Source organism: Sapajus apella, unplaced genomic scaffold (genome assembly GCF_009761245.1).
Source record: "Sapajus apella isolate SASKATOON/1434 unplaced genomic scaffold, GSC_monkey_1.0 scaffold4, whole genome shotgun sequence".
Taxonomy (NCBI): Eukaryota; Metazoa; Chordata; class Mammalia; order Primates; family Cebidae; genus Sapajus; species Sapajus apella.
Genome location: NW_022436944.1, coordinates 8,333,156 through 8,349,879, shown reverse-complemented (window position 1 = coordinate 8,349,879; position 16,724 = coordinate 8,333,156). Strand labels below are relative to the sequence as shown.

The 16,724-nt window shown below is 36.5% G+C and overlaps 1 protein-coding gene across 5 annotated transcripts in view; it reads right to left on the bottom strand.

The window, feature by feature from the left end:
• Positions 1-16,724, bottom strand: part of IFT80 (intraflagellar transport 80) — a 144,728-nt gene that overhangs the window by 84,685 nt on the left and 43,319 nt on the right. For all 5 annotated transcript variants that reach the window (XM_032261913.1, XM_032261938.1, XM_032261904.1 and 2 more), the window contains 2 exons: positions 16,085-16,174; positions 14,748-14,885 (listed from right to left, as the gene is read on the bottom strand). In XM_032261913.1, the coding sequence (XP_032117804.1) occupies positions 14,748-14,885; positions 16,085-16,174 (228 nt within the window). The remainder of the gene's footprint in view (positions 1-14,747; positions 14,886-16,084; positions 16,175-16,724) is intronic.

Sequence of the window (16,724 nt, the reverse complement as noted above, 5' to 3'; positions counted from 1 at the left end):
TTTGAGACGGAGTTTCACTCTTGTTGTCCAGACTGGAGTGCAATGGCGTGATCTCGGCTCACTGCTACCTCTGCCTCTTGGGTTCAAGCAATTCTCCTGCCTCAGCCTCCCAAGTCGCTGGGATTACAGGCATGCACCACCACGCCCAACTAAATTTTGTATTTTTAGTAGAGACGAGGTTTCTCCATGTTGGTCAGGCTGGTCTCGAACTTCCAACCTCAGGTGATCCGCCCGCCTCAGCCTCCCAAAGTGCTGGGATTATAGGCATGAGCCACCGCTCCTGGCCCACAATGCATTTTTATACTTCCTTGAAGTAATAGCTATATAAAAAGTTCAAAGCTCTTGATAGATTTTGCCAAATTATCCTTGAGAAAAGCTGTACCAGTTAATGTTCCCATCAATGTTCCATAAAGAGGCCCATTTTCCTATTTTCTAATGAGTGGGAATGGCATAACATTGTGATTTTTATTTTCATGAAACTCACCGATAAAGAGACAACATATTTTGGATTTCTGGGGGTCTTACTCTTCTTTTATCCTTTGCTCACTTTTTTCTAATTCCAAAATTTCTATTACATTCCTTTTGCATAATTTCTATTTTTTATTGGTATTTTCTATTTGTTCAGCCTGTATTGTTTTCCTTTGGCTCTTTGAGCATATTTAAGATCACTGATTTAAAGACTTTGTCCAGTGTCTTCAATAAATGGTGCTGGGAAGACTGGATACTTATATGCAGAAGAATGACCCCTATCTCTCACCACATACAAAAATCAAGTCAAAATGGATTAAAGACTTAAATTGAAGACCTTAAACTATGAAACTACTATAAGAAAGCATTGGGAAAAATCTCCAGGATGTTGGTCTGGGCAAAAATTTCTTGAGTAATACTCCACAAGCACAGACACCAAAGCAAAAATAGACAAATGGGATTACATCAAGTTTAAAAGCTTCTGTATAGCAGAGGAAACGATCAACACGGTGAACAGACAACTCACAGGATTGGAGAAGATATTTGCAAACTACTCATCTGACAAAAAGGATTAGTAACCAGAATATACAAGGAGACCAAACAACTCCACAGGAGAAAATCTAATAATCCGATCAAAAAATGGGCAAAAGATCTGAATAAACATTTCTCAAAAGAAGTCATACAAATGGCAAATGGGTATTTGAAAAGGTGCTCAATATCACTAAGCATCAGAGAAATGCGAATCAAAACTGCAATGAGATATCATCTCACTGCAGTTAAAATGCCTTATATCCAAAAGACAGACAATAACAAATGCTGGTAAGGATGTGGAGGGAAGGAAGTACTAGTACACCACTGGTGAGAAGGTAAATTTGTACAACCATTTTGGAGAACAGTTTATAGGTTCCTCAAAAAACTGAAAATAGAGCTATCATATGAGCCAGCAATCCCACTGCTAGGTATATACCTAAAAGGAAGGAATCAGTATATCAAAGAGCTATCTCCATGTTTGTTGCAGCTCTGCTCACAATGGGCAAGATGTAGAAGCAAACTAAGTGTCCATCAACAGATGAATGGATAAAGAAAATGTGGTACATATACACCATGGAGTACTATTCAGTGACAAAAATGAATGAGATCCTGTTATTTGTAATAACATGTATGGAAAGGGTGACCATTATGTTAAGTGAAATAAGCCAGGTACGGAAAGACAAATACCACATGTTCTCACTTATTTGTGGGACTTAAAAATCAAAACAATTGAACTCAGAGTAGAAAGATGATGCCTGTAATCCCAGCACTTTGGGAGGCAAAGGCAGGCGGATCTCTTGAGGTCAAGAGTTCAAAACAAGCCTAGCTAACATGGTGAAACCCAGTTTCTACTAAAAAAATACAAAAATTATCCAGGCATGGTGGCAGCCATCCCAGCTACTTGGGAGGCTGAGACAAGAGAATTGCTTGAACTTGGGAGGCAGAGGTTGCAGTGAGCCAAGGTTGTTCCATTGCACACCAGTCTTAGTGACAGAGCAAGACACTGTCTCAGAAAAAATTTTAAAAAAAGAGTAGGAGGGGCCGGGCGCGGTGGCTCAAGCCTGTAATCCCAGCACTTTGGGAAGCCAAGGCGGGTGGATCACGAGGTCAAGAGATCGAGACCATCCTGGTCAACACGGTGAAACCCCGTCTCTACTAAAAATACAAAAAATTAGCTGGGCATGGTGGCGCGTGCCTGTAATCCCAGCTACTCAGGAGGCTGAGGCAGGAGAATTGCCTGAACCCAGGAGGCGGAGGTTGCGGTGAGCCGAGATCGCGCCATTGCACACCAGCCTGGGTAAAAAGAGCGAAACTCCGTCTCAAAAAAAAAAAAAAAAAAAAAAAAAAAAGAGTAGGAGGATGGTTATCAGAGGCTGGGAAGGGCTGTGGGTTGGGGGTGGAGGGGAGGTGGGAATAGTTAATAGGTATTAAAAAAATCAAAAAGAATGGATAAAATAAGGTCTATTACTTGACAGTACAACAGAGTGACTGTAGTCAAGAATAATTTAATTGCCTATTTAAAAATAATTAAAAGAGTATATTGGATTGTTCATAACACAAAGGATAAATGCTTGGGGGAATAGATACCCCATTCTCTGTGATATGATTATCATACATTGCATGCCTGCATCAAAACATCTCACATATGCCATGAATATCTGCACCTATTGTGTCTCTACAAAAATTAAAATTAAATAAATAAAAAAAATCAAATCTATAAAAGTAGAGAGTAGAATGGTGGTTACCAGGTGGTATGTAGTAGGGAATGGAGAAATGCTGATTAAAGGGTATAAACTTTCAGTTAGACAGGAGAGAAAGTTTTCAAATCTATTGCATAGCATGGTTAATAACAACAAAGTATTGTTCATTTCAAAACTGCTAAGATTTTAAATGTTATCACTACAAAAAATGTTATATAAGGCAATAATATGTTCATTAGTTTGATAAAATCCTTCCAAAATGTATACATATATCAAAACATCATATTGTACCTGTACCTCATAAGTATTTACAATTATTATTTGTCAATTGACAATAAAATTTTGAAAAAAAAATGAAGTCTTTGTCTAATAAGTCCAATGCTGGGCATTCTCAGGGATAGTTTCTGTTGATTTCTTTTCCTGTGAATGGACCGTAATTTCCTGCTTCTTGTATGCCTTGTAATTTTTGGTTGAAAATTGAATGTTTTTAATATCATAATGTGGTAACTCTGGAAATCAGAATCTCTCCCCAACAAGGCTTGTATTGTTGCTTGTTGAGGGCTGCAGTCATTTATCTATTTACTGACTTTTCCAAACTATTTTCGCAGACTGCTTTTTGTGTGTGGTCATTGATGTCTCCACTCCATTATCTCAGCAGTCAGCCAGACAGAGCCAAAAAGAAAGAAAAAAAAATTCTCCCACTGTTTGCCAATTGGTTCTGACATAGGCACTCCTTTAACACATAGCTAGACCACCTACAACTCTGCTTTACCTTTCACTCCCTCTTCATTCATAGATCAAAGATCTTCGAGTGATACAAGCCTCCATCCTCTGGTCTTTTCTGAGCATGTGTCTGGCCCCAGGCATGTATGCTACATTCTAGATCCCTCAGGATATGTGAGAACCCTCCAAAGTCCTTATTCTTTGATGCCACTCCAGCTCTGAGAGATTTCTAAGGGGTCAAAATAAAGACAAAACTCTATGCCAGTCCTTCAGAGAACTATGACAGGTCAAAAAGTGCAATTTGTGAGAACCACAACTGTTTGAGGACACTGTCCATATTGCGTCCGCTGCCCTACCCCCACTGCACCACCAAGTATATGCACACCAGCAAGACACACCAGATCCCAGGCTGCCATCATTTTAGCTGCTGGCAGGCTGGGAGTGGGGGAATGGTAGCCAGGTAAGCAAAAATGCTATAATGCTTTCTTACCAAAATATAGCAGTATTTTTAAAAATTAAGCACTCCTCTGGTTGTTAGTGGTTTTTTTATTAGATCCCAGAGCTCTGAAAAAGTTGATTCTGACATTTTTTGCCAGCTTAATGGCTGCTTCAGTAGAGGCACCAATTTTTAGGACTGCCTACTCCATCATTTTCTGTAACATCATGCTTCCTCTGCTCATTTTTACTGAAGAAAGTTTTAAAACATTTATTCCATCTGCATAACTGATATAGAGTCAAAAAGAAAGGCTCACACTATACAAAATCATCTAAGGAGGAAGAAAAAGATGACCCAAATATACTATCCAACAACAATGAGTATACCTTTTTTTTTTTAGCCACAGAGTTAGAGATATGGGCACACAATTTTACTTAAGTGGGATCATAGACCAACAGGCTGTCCTACAATCCAGTCTTTTTACTAAATAACATCATGGATATCTTTCCAGGTTATTACACATGATCCTTCTCCATTTTTAATGAGTCAGAATATTGCACTTTAGGTATATGAAATAATAACCAATCAGTCTCCTGCTCTTGGACATTTATTTTTAATTTTTACTATTAATACTGTGATGAAAACTAATGTGCATATATCTTTGCGTACTTACACAATAACCTCTTTAAAGAAAATTCCAAGACAGATTCCTGAGTCAAAGGATATGTACATCTGACATTTGGATATGTATTATCAAACTACCCTCCAAAAAGTCAAATCACTCTATATTTCCATTAATACTGTATAAATGAATGAGTTCGTCTCCTCCTGCTCAAGTGAAACTGAGGTGATTCTTAATCTTTTCAACTTATTGGGTAAAATATATCATTTTATTTATTTACTTCTTTATGTATTAAATTGAACATCCTTTCATGTCTTTATTAGCCATTTACATTTGTCTATGAACTATTCATGCCTTTTGGCTATTTTCCTGGATAATTTCTTGAACGATTAAATTCAAACAGGTAGCTTTTCCACTCTACTCCACTGTGAGAATCACTGCAGTAGTTTAGCATAGCTTTAAAATGTACAAAGCTGATTTTTACAAACTTATGTTCAATTATTTAAAATAAACTTTTGGTATGTAAGAAATGACAATAGCAAAACAGCTGCTATCAGATCTGCCTTCTCACGAATAACACCTGTACGCTCCAGACAAAATACAAAACGAGTATTTGGAGCCTGGAAAGCAATCAAAAGTAGGCAGACAGCCAGTTTGGAAAACAATTTGGCAAGTCCTCAAAGAATTAAACACAGGGTTACATTTGTTGCAGCAATTCTACTAAGTATACACCCAAGAAAAATTAAAACATATCCACACAAAAATAAAAATGTGCTCACACAGTCACAGCAGCATTATTTCTAACAACCAAATTTTGAAGCCACCTAAATGTCTATTAACTGATGAACAGATAAACAAAATGTGTTATAAACATACGATGAAATATTATTTGTCTATAAGAAATAAAGTACTGATACATGGATCAATCTTGAAAACATGCTAACTGAAAGATGCCAGTCTTAAAAGGCCACATACAAATTATTTCACTTATATGAAATGTCCAAACTTGACAAATCCAAAGAAAATAAGTAAATCAGTGGTTGCCAGGGACAGGAGTGGAGTAGGGAAAATAGGGATTGACAGTCAATGGGTACGCAATTCCTTTTAGAGGAGAGAAAAATGTTCTAAAATTAGAGTTTGATAATGGTTGCACAACCCTATGAATACAGTAAAAAAAACTGACTTGTACATTTTAAATGGGTAAAATTTATCATATACAAATTATATCCTGATAAATTTGTTTTTTTAAAAAAGCAGCAACTTGAGAGAAGTCAATGGTTGAAAAAGGGAACAGTATTGAATGAATTTCCATTTTTTAAACAACCTTTTACCAGAGAACAGATCCTACTTGATGTTAAGCATGATAGTTCAACCTCAAATAGAGACCTACAATTTCTACGGTTTACTGGTAGAAAGATTAAGAGGGCAGAGTTCTGGTGACCACCACAAATGGGGGAAGATCCTGGAAAGAATAAAGTCACAGAGATCTTATCTTCTGACTACCACATAGAAGTTCGATGCCTGATTCCTGACATAGGAGACAGTTTGAGGTTCAAACAAGTCCCTGTTAATAGACACCAAAAATTAGCACTCTTTAGAGAAACACAACAGAATCCAGTCTCTACTATGCATTATACACAATGTTCGGAGTACAACCCAAAATTACTAGTCATACAAAGGCACAGGAAAATCAATACAATGGAAAAGGTAATCAATAACAAGATGTTAGAATTAACAGATGATGATTTTAAGGCAGTTTTATAACCAAAGCCGTAGTGAAAAATAAGTCCCTGAACATGTAATAACAATGAAAATCTCAGCAGAGAATTAGGAATTATGAAAGAATAACCATATGGAAATTCTAGAATTAAAAAATACAATATTTGAAATGAATTCACTGGGTAGGCATATGAGAAGAATTGACCAATGAAAGAGTTAATAAAGATAGATCACGAAAAATTATCCAAATGGAAAAACTGAGAGAAAAAATAACGAAATTGAGACTTGTTGACCTGTGGAACAACATTAAAAGGTCTAAAAGTTCTGAACTTCCAAAAGGAAGGAAACAGAGAATAAGATAGAAAAATTATTTGAAAAAGCAACGGCCCCAAATTTCCCAAGTTTTGTGAAATCGTAAGTTTACGTTTTCCAGAAGTATAGAGAAACCCAAACAAGACAAATATGAAGAAAATCATATGCTGCCAAACTGCTAGAAACCAAAGACAAAGAGGAAGTCTGCAAAGGAGCCAGAGATAAATGCCATTTACATTTGGAACAATGATACAAATAATCACTTTCTGATCAAAAACAATAGACCAAAGGACAGTGGGGACAACATCCTTAAAGTGCTGAAGAAAGAAGAAAAGAAAAACAAAACAACCTGTCAACCCAAAATTCAGTGGTGGCACTCCTCCCCTTCCCCACATGGTGCTTTAGAGACAGCGACGTAGAGAGCCCTGTCAGACCATTCCAGCTTTGCAATAGTAATGCAGTAGCCCTCCCCAGTGAGCTCCGTAAAGACTGTGTAGTACATCCTTGCCTACTATCCCCAGTCTGCACTAACAACAGCAGAGACAATATTAACCCCTTTTCAACAAAAGAGTTAGGGAAGGATTATGGAGAGAAGGGAGCTGGGGAAATAGAGTCTTTAAATCAAAGTATGAAAGCCTTGGAGTACTAGTAAGCAGCCCATACATGAAACTGACTAGAGCCAACACAGTAAAACTGATAATTGAACTACAGTATGTAATGCTACCTAGGTTTCAAATTTGCCTCTGGGTTGAAAAGAAGCAGGGCAGATCAGAATAGTACTGCAATGGCTTTGAAAACTAAATTGATATTTGAACCACAGTCCACAAAAGTGAGCCAGAAAATGAGTTCTGAAGCAATACAAGTAAATGCCTGCTGAAATAGAAGACGTAAACAGGAACTGGAGATTCCTCGGCTTAGTGATGATCTTTTTTGACCAAAGGAAATACTTGAAAGTTGATGGGAAAATTGGATTTACTATATAACAATGGAGTTGGAGTAATGTGCCTATAAAAAAATGAGTTTCTGCTTTTTCATGTATTCCTATCATAAATCCAGTTAAACACTTGAATATTAAGAAATGCATTCATGAGGCTGAGTGTGGTGGCTCACACCCGTAATCCCAGCACTTTCGGAGGCCGAAGCAGGCGGATACCTTGAAGTCAGGAGTTTGAGACCAGCCTGCCCAACATGGTGAAAATCGGTCTCTACTAAAAGTAACAAAAATTAGCCAGGTGTGGTGGATCGTACCTGTAATCCCAGCTACTCAGGAGGCTGAGGCAGGAGAATTGCTTGAACTGGAGAGGCAGGGGTTGCAGTGAGCCAAGACTGCACCACAGCACTCCTTCGGGACAGAGTGAGACTCTGTCTCCAAAACAAACAACAACAACAAAAACAAACAAACAAACAAACAAAAAATGCATTCATTCTTGCCACTGGGGGGAAGAAGGCATTCAAACCAAAACTTAATCTATTATTAATATTAACAGCCTAGAAGTACTCAAGCGTTTTCTCCCCACTGGAAATATTTCTTAAAAAACACTTTAAAGGCCGGGCGCGGTGGCTCACGACTGTAATCCCGGCACTTTGGGAGGCCGAGGCGGGTGGATCACGAGGTCAAGAGATCGAGACCATCCTGGTCAACATGGTGAAACCCCGTCTCTACTGAAAATACAAAAAATTAGCTGAGCATGGTGGCGCGTGCCTGTAATCCCAGCCACTCAGGAGGCTGAGGCAGGATAATTGCCTGAACCCAGGAGACGGAGGTTGCGGTGAGCCGAGATTGCGCCATTGCACTCCAGCCGGGGTAACAAGAGCGAAACTCCGTCTCCCAAAAAAAAAAAAAAAACACTTTAAAAGGCCAGGCACAGTGGCTCATGCCTGTAATCCCAGCACTTTGGGAGGGGGAGGCAGGCAGATCACGAGGTCAAGAGATTGAGACCATCCTGGCCAACATGGTGAAACCCTGTCTCTACTAAAACTACAAAAATTAGCGGGGCATGGTGGTGAGCGCCTGTAGTCCCAGATACTCAGGAGGCTAAGGCAGGAGACTTGCTTGAACCTGGGAGGGAGAGGTTGCAGTGAGCCAAGATGACACCACTGCAACTCTAGACTAGTGACAGGGCCAGATTCCATTTCAAAAAAAAAAAAAAAAAAAGAAAGAAAAGAAAAGAAAAAAAATGCTCACAAAAAAACCACATTTTTCTAGGCTTAATATTTGCACAGATAACCTGGAAATTCACACCAATGTCATTCTTTTAAGTTAATATTATAAATTACTCTTCAATTTCTGTCAAGGAAGACTAGATAAGAACTTTTAACAAAACGTTAGGAAACACTGCACTCAACTAAAAATTTGTGAAGAGCTCTCAAACACTAAATAGAAATTTGATAAATTTCTGAAAAATGCTAGGGTATAGATCATTCCTGAGGATTAGATTCTTATAGTATGTAACATTGAAATTCTTTCACAAAATCTGGCCCTGGATAAATGATTACTACATTATTTAGACATACATTCATTATACCACTTTAAGTTACAGATTATGAAACAAAAAGAAAGAAGAGGCTACATTTAAGGGTAACATTTCCAAATTAAAGAAAATATGTACTTTTTAAAAGAAGTCTAGGAAGTGTTTTTTCCTGGAGAGAGAAAACATTGTATGAGAAAAGCAGCTAGCACCAGCTGACTTACATTTTCAGGTCTAAATTGACACCGTTAAGAGTAAGCTGGGTCTTACCCTAAGTTGACACCAGCAGGTACTGTATCTACTTACTTGGTAAGCAGAAAGGAGAAGACCCTCAATAAGTGTTGCCCTTCTTACCTTTTCATCACACTAACCTGCCTTGATCCTCCAGACATACTAGTTCTCTTTACTAAGAGCAGCCTGTTCCTGTTTTTAAAATGTATTACAACTATAAGTAACTGAGTATATAATTATTTAATATGTCTTATCAACAAAAGAGTAAACTTTGTAAAGGCAATGTCTGCTTAGCATTCTTAAAAAAGATATGCAGGGGCCAGGCATGGTGGCTCATGCCTGTAGCACTTTGGGAGGCCAAGGTGGGTGGATCACTTGAGCTCAGGAGTTTGAGACCAGCCTGGGCAACATGGTGAAACCCTGTCTCTACTAAAAATACAAAAAATTAGCTAGGTGTGGTGGCACACGCCTGTAGTCCCAGCTACTCGGGAGGCTGAGGCATGAGAATCACCTGAACCCAGCAGACAAAGATTGCAGCAAGCCAAGATTGTGCCACTGCACTCCAGCCTGGGCGACCGAGTGAGACTCTGTTTAAAAAAAAAAAAATTGCGGCTGGGTGTGGTGGCTCACGCCTGTAATCCAAGCACTTTGGAGGCCAAGACGGGCGGATTATCTGAGGTTGGGAGTTCAAGACCAGCCTGACCAACATGGTGAAACCCCGTCTTTAAAAAAAAAAAAAAAAAAAAAAGTATAAAATATTTAGATAATTTTTTAACTAAAAATGCTAATAGCATTTATATCTTAGTAAGTAGAATTATTCTCCAAAGAAAACGGATGTCACCAGGCTGGGCACAGTGGCTCACGCCTGTAATTCCAGAACTTGGGAGGCCGAGGCAGGTGGATCACAAGGTCAAGAGATGGAGACCATCCGGGCCAACACGGTGAAACCTTGTCTCTACTAAAAATACAAAAATTAGCTCAGTGTGGTGGCTGCACATCTGTAGTCCCAGCTACTCGGGAGGCTGAGGCAGGAGAATCACTTGAATCCAGGAGGCAGAGGCTGCAGTGAGCAGAGATCATGCCGCTGCTCTCCAGCCTGGCGACAGAGTGAGACTCCGTCTCAAAAAAAAAAAAAAAACAGATGTCACCTTAAAAATAATTTCCCATGTTTTAACTAATATATATTTCTAAAATAAATTGGATAGCTTCAAAAAACAATAATTTTTTAAAAGAGAAAGGCTGAATTACATGATTACATAATCTAGTGAAAACTAAAGAATAAAGCTATTTTTCCCTTTTCAAAAACTGTACATTTTATCTGAAAATGTGCATTTAGAAAATGTTGATATGCAAAAAAGAAGAAAAATCACTATCACCACCTGTGACCAAATCAACAAACTTTAGATATACCGTTGTTAAAATTTGTTATATCGTGTCAGATTATTTTTCTGTTCATTTATACAGATATGTACTAATAAGATCATGATATGCATAAAGTCTGTCACTATTTTTTTCTTGTGGTCATATATTTTAAAACATTTTCATGATATTATAAAAGTAATTATCATTTTTAATAACTATATAATAATTTATTATAACACTTATATTCTATAATTAAATAATATCTTGCTGTTAGAGATTTAGATTGCTTTTCATTTGTTAAATTATAAATAATGCTCCACTAAGCATTCTTTATCTTATTGTTACCTAGGATAAATCCTAGAACTGGAATTGCTGGGTTAAAGTATACGTATATTTCTTGGTATTTTAATATATAATATCAACATATCCTCCAGAAAGATTTGAACAAATATACAGAGTATGTATATAAATATATATGCATACACACACAGATAAATAACACATGAAGTCATAAACATCTAAATATTAAGTAACTCACAAAAATCTAAATAACTATATATGTTACAGGATTAATAAAAACCCTGTAAAAAGAAAAGAAATGATTGCATAAATGAATTCCAAATACTTTTGTGGAAATACACAAGGCAGAAAATGAAACAAAAAATCTACTGATAATTCAACAAATGAAAGTTGTGTTTGAATAGTATTTGCAACTAGTTATTCTGAAAGAATCAGTCTAGAATATGAATAGATAATATCATCACACATGATTCATATACTATAAACATTTTTGCTGCAGCAAAATGGCAGACATAACCCAGCAGTAATTTTAAATGAAGAACATGCTTAGAACAAATCAAAAGAATAAATTACCTGAGATTTTAAAGAAATATATTTTTCTATTATACTATTCTTTTTTAGTATCACCTGAATTATAGTTTACTATTTCATCTCCAAATTCAAGGTACTTTTTTCTGCAATAGAGTAAGTAAGCATTGCTCCTTTCAGAACTCAAAAGGAATATCAAACATCTCACTGCATCTTCTTTCAAGTGCTCTTTAAGGACAACCTGCATAAAGACAACTAGGAAACTTCCTAAAAATATCACTTCACAGAGCCTCATTCTCGGAGATTTTGATTCTCCATATTGCAAACAGTGCCCGAGAATGTGTATTTTTGTAATATCCAGGTGATGCTTATGAATGCTGAAATTTAGGTAACTTGGTTTACTATTGTAATGATTGAACAGGGCATGAAAGGGCATTATTCTCAGGCCAACCTCCAAACAGTAAGATACTTAAATGGATACTCAGGTAATTATTCTTGACTCTTTCTACTTATACACCAAGGATTTATCTCCTGAACCTGTCTATTTCTTTCCATCTCCATTACTTCCCTATTATTCAGGCCAACATCATAATTTTCCTGTACTATAAGAGCTCCTAATTAGCCATCCTGCCTCTAGTGTACCTTTAATCTATCCTCTATGATGACCTTAGAGTATACTTCCCCAAAAATGCCAAATCTAATAAGGTACTATCGAAAATGGATCAGTGACTCATCATTACCCCTAAGATAAATTCCAAACTATTGTAGCCATACTAAACTTTTAATTTTTCTAATAAACTATGATTCCTTACCTTTGTTTATTCCCTCTTTTGAATCACTGTTCCTTTGACCTCAAAGCAGTATTTCCAACATTTAAACACTATCATATTACTACATACAATCCATGGCTCTCTACTGACTAATATACTCAATTTCCAACTTCATGATTTCAGCTGGTCAAAGAAAATCTTATACTAGATGATCAAACAGTATAACTGGAGTTGCTCTGGTTGCAGGTAGTGAGAGAGATCAGGAGCTCAACTCCCTCACCTCTTTTCCACCCCATAGCAGCCCCAAAGGAGCCCCCACAGAACATAATTAGATTTTAAAAGACTGAAATCTAGATTCTGTTACATAGCAAACACTTTAGTCCATCTATCTTTTCTGAATTATCTTCTGGTATTATGCCATGAAAATTTTACAGATATTGCACAAAAAGCACCATACTGTTTTATACTTTGATTCACAAGAGGTTTCTTTTGCCTGCAACTCTCTTCCCCCAGCTTTGTCTCCTTGGAGAATTACTAATTCTTCAAGGCTCTGCTCTTGAAGAAATGTCCCACAGGCTGAGTTAGGCTCTGCCACATATTTGCAGTGCTTGTATGAAAAAACCTCTTGTATAGCACTTATCATACTTACTGTAAGTCTTTTAGTCTAATTCTCCACTAGACTGTCAACATCTTGGGTGAAAGTCTTTATATCTTTTTCTTATTTATAACCCCAGTTTCTAGAACACTGTCTGATGAGTAGTATATATTTAATGTTTATTGAATAAAAGATAGATGTTATTAATATCCTAAATAAAAAGACTTGGTGCTTAATGAGATAAATCTTTAATTCAAGTTTTAAAAATTTTTAAATACTTTAATCAAAATGATAAAGTGAAATTATGTTTAAACTGGCTTATTAATAAATTGTTGAATATCTACTGTGTTGTACAGATAATAGAGAATTACTGAACCATGGGATTTTACAGACAAGGGAGTCAAAAATAATATACATTAAACTATTTTGACAATGTAAGAACATAATACATTGTGAAAATGAGACTAAGCATTCTGTAGATTTACAATCACTGATAGGGAAAATCAGAAGTAAAAGCTTCTTAAGTGATTAGATGGGATGATTTAATATCCTGATGTTCTAATTGAGAAAAGAGGGACCTAGCAGAAAAGAAATTAGAAAAATATACAAACAAACTTTGGAGTCAATGGAAGGCATGTTCAAAGGAAGTCAAACATGAGACAGGCCTTTAAGAATGGGTAGAACTCACTATGGTCTAAGACAAAAATCAAAGTATTTCATGAAACGAGAAAATGAGTGGGGATGTTAGTAAGAGGCAGGAAAGGTTCGAGAGCCAGTATTCAATGTGATTTGAACACAGAGAGTTGTGGGAGAAAAGACTGAATGGATTTTACGGCACCAGGTTTCAAAGAGCTTCTAAAGCCAGGCCAAGGACTTCATGTTTTACGTGATAGAAAACAAGTAACCAGAAATCTTAACAGATTAAAAGCTCTAAAAATTCTGTCTTTTTCTGCATTAGGGGCAAATAAGCCACAGAACAATTATATGATTTCCTCAATTAGGAATAGTATAAAATAGCCCCACTCAAACTCTTTTTACCACATAATGCTGCTGCTATGGCAGTACTTCAATGAACAATTCATTCAAGCACAATGAGTAAATGCTGCTGAGCTTGGCTATTTCCTAGGTTCTAAACAGAATTTGTACGAAGGAGGGCATATTCTCTTATGAGGAAAAATTCTTGCATGTATTCAAATATGAATTCTTAACAAAGAAAACTGTGTCCTTTGGACATTTATTTATTTAGAGACAGGGTCTAATTCCCACTCGGGCTACAGTACAGTAGCATGATTACAGCTCACTGCAGCCTCCACCTCCTGGGCTCTAGTGAGCCTCCTATTTCAGTCTTCCCAGTAGCTGGGACCACAGGTATGCGCCATCATGCCTGGCTAATTTATTTATTTTTTTGTAGAGACAGAGTTTCACTTTGTTACCTAGGCTGGTCTCAAACTCCTGGGTTCAAGCAATCCTCTCTCCTTGGACTGCGAAAGTGCTGGGATTACAGGCATAAAACACCACATCCAGCCATGTCCTCTGGTCTTAAAATGACAATTTTTCAAATGCACTATTAATTCCTTACAAAAAATATGCAATTGAGATTTCATATGAAACATATTGACAGCAAAAAAAAAAAAAAAGTTTATGAGCTTCAAGTCAGTGAAAGCTTAGAAAAAAAGTTTAAACCTGAATTCTCCATATTGAATGGGCATAAATTTTAGTACTTTACCTCCATCACAATCATGCTCAAAATAAGTATTTCCAGAAAAAAAAAATAGTAGAGAATGTGCTCCATTCTTCAAACTTAAACAGATTTTGGTCCCATATATCTGGAATTGATTGAACCAGCATATTAAGAAGACAAATTAGAAAGATTCAACCAAATGCATCCATTGAAAATGTTTTTTAAAGACTGAGAACCATGTGTGTTGTGCATTACCACATTTATGACAGCACATCTGTGATTGTTCACCACTATAACTTACCCCAGTTTTATCACACAAGCGTAAAGTATGAAATGATCCAACAGCAAATAATTCTCCATCTGGAGCCCAGGCAACTGAAGTAATAGGATGCTCATGAGGTTGTGAATTGTACAGCAGGCGGCCATAACTATCCCATACCTACAAAAGCAATTTTAAAAAATCTTTTATAATATCAGGGAGAAGTTTGCCAAAGCTGAAAGAAAAATAAATAAATAAAATAAAAATATTTTATAACAGACACCGCAGAAAAACGTTTGTCTTCCAGTAAGGTAGCAAATAAATAAAATTTTAAATAAAAATTTAAAAATCAGCAACTTATTTATTAGCAATTAAACATCTTTACCATCACACAAGGGGAAAACAAAGCTATATTTCTTGAAGCCTAAATATCTGAAAAAGAAACTATTTTATAATGTCAAAATTTTCAGATTTTACTTAATCTCGGAACATAAAATCTATCCATTTTAAGTCCTTTTAAATTTAATAGTACATTTTGACAGGTACATGCTGCCACGCTTGGCTAATTTTTTAAATTTTGTAGAGATGGAATCTTGTTATATTGCCTAGGCTGGTTCTCCAACTCCTGGCCTCAAGTAACCCTACTGCCTTGCCCTCTTAAAGCACTGGGGTTACAGGTATGAGCTACCATACCCAGTTTGCTTAGTATTTTGCTTAAATTTTTTTCACCCTGTAAGAGCTCTACCTACTTTCTCTAAACGTATTTACTTCAATTTAATTGCCTCTAACTCTAGTTATTTATATATTAAACCTTATTTTTCTCTATAAATTATTTTGACCTGAAATTAATCAATATGTAGTAAACCAGCACGGTTGATTTTTTAAAATGCACTGAATTGATTTAAATTGAGTCACAGTAAAATTAGGGGCTATGCTGATATTGTTACTTATTAAATACCCAACTCTATAGATCAATGAGATAGCCTCTTTCTCTCTTTTTTTTGAAAGAGAGAGGGTTTCACTGTGTTGCCCAGGCTAGAATGCAATGGCACAATTATGGCTCACTGCAGCCTCAACCACCTGTGCTCAAGTGATCCACTTAACCTCAGCCTCCCATGTGGCTGGGACCACAGATGTGTCCCACCACACCTGGCTAACTTTTTTTTTTTTTTTTTTAGAGATAGGGTCTCACTATATTGTTCAGGCTAATGAGAGTCTTTATGACATCTGTGCTTTTAGAAACCACTGAACATTATAAAATAATTTGCTAAATTATTGGAGTATAAAGACATTTATAAAGTAAATGAACATTCTTATATACTAAAAACTTTTCATATAAATTTGATTTCAGTCAAGTGATAAATCTAAACATTACATACCTTATATTTACAGTCTTCACCAGCAGATAAAATAAGATCATTGACTGAGTTCCAATCTACTTTTAAAATAATGCCATCGTGAGCTTTCCACTGTGAGAAAAAAAAAAAAAAAAGATACTAATTATAACTTTAAAAGCATTTAAGTTTTTTTCTATAAGAAAATATACTTTGCCTCTTTTTAATGACTCCCTTGTCATCTTCTCAGGGATCCCTATCTTCCTTTTATAGCTATTGTACAATACCTCATTTGCTTGTTTCATTTGTAGTTTACACTTATGTTAGCACCTATAACATACACTATATAGCTTCCAACCTTATGAATTTCCTCAGTTGCCTGGACTCCAGATGGAAAATCACTTGCTGCTGAACTATTTCAAGCTTGACATTTGTGCGATAACACTGAATGAATATGTTATGTATTCCAAAAATGTCAACTGAATCCAAATCTTGCTGTCTCCTTCATATAGCAGATCCCATTACTGCTATTGCCTTCATGCTTGTTTACTTTTTTCTTTTTGAGATGGGTTCTCACTGTCACGCAGACTGGAGTTCAATGGTATGATCAGGGCTAAGAGCAGTCTCAACCTCCCATGCTCAAGCAATCCTCTTGCCTCAGCTTCCTGAGTAGCTGTGACTTGTA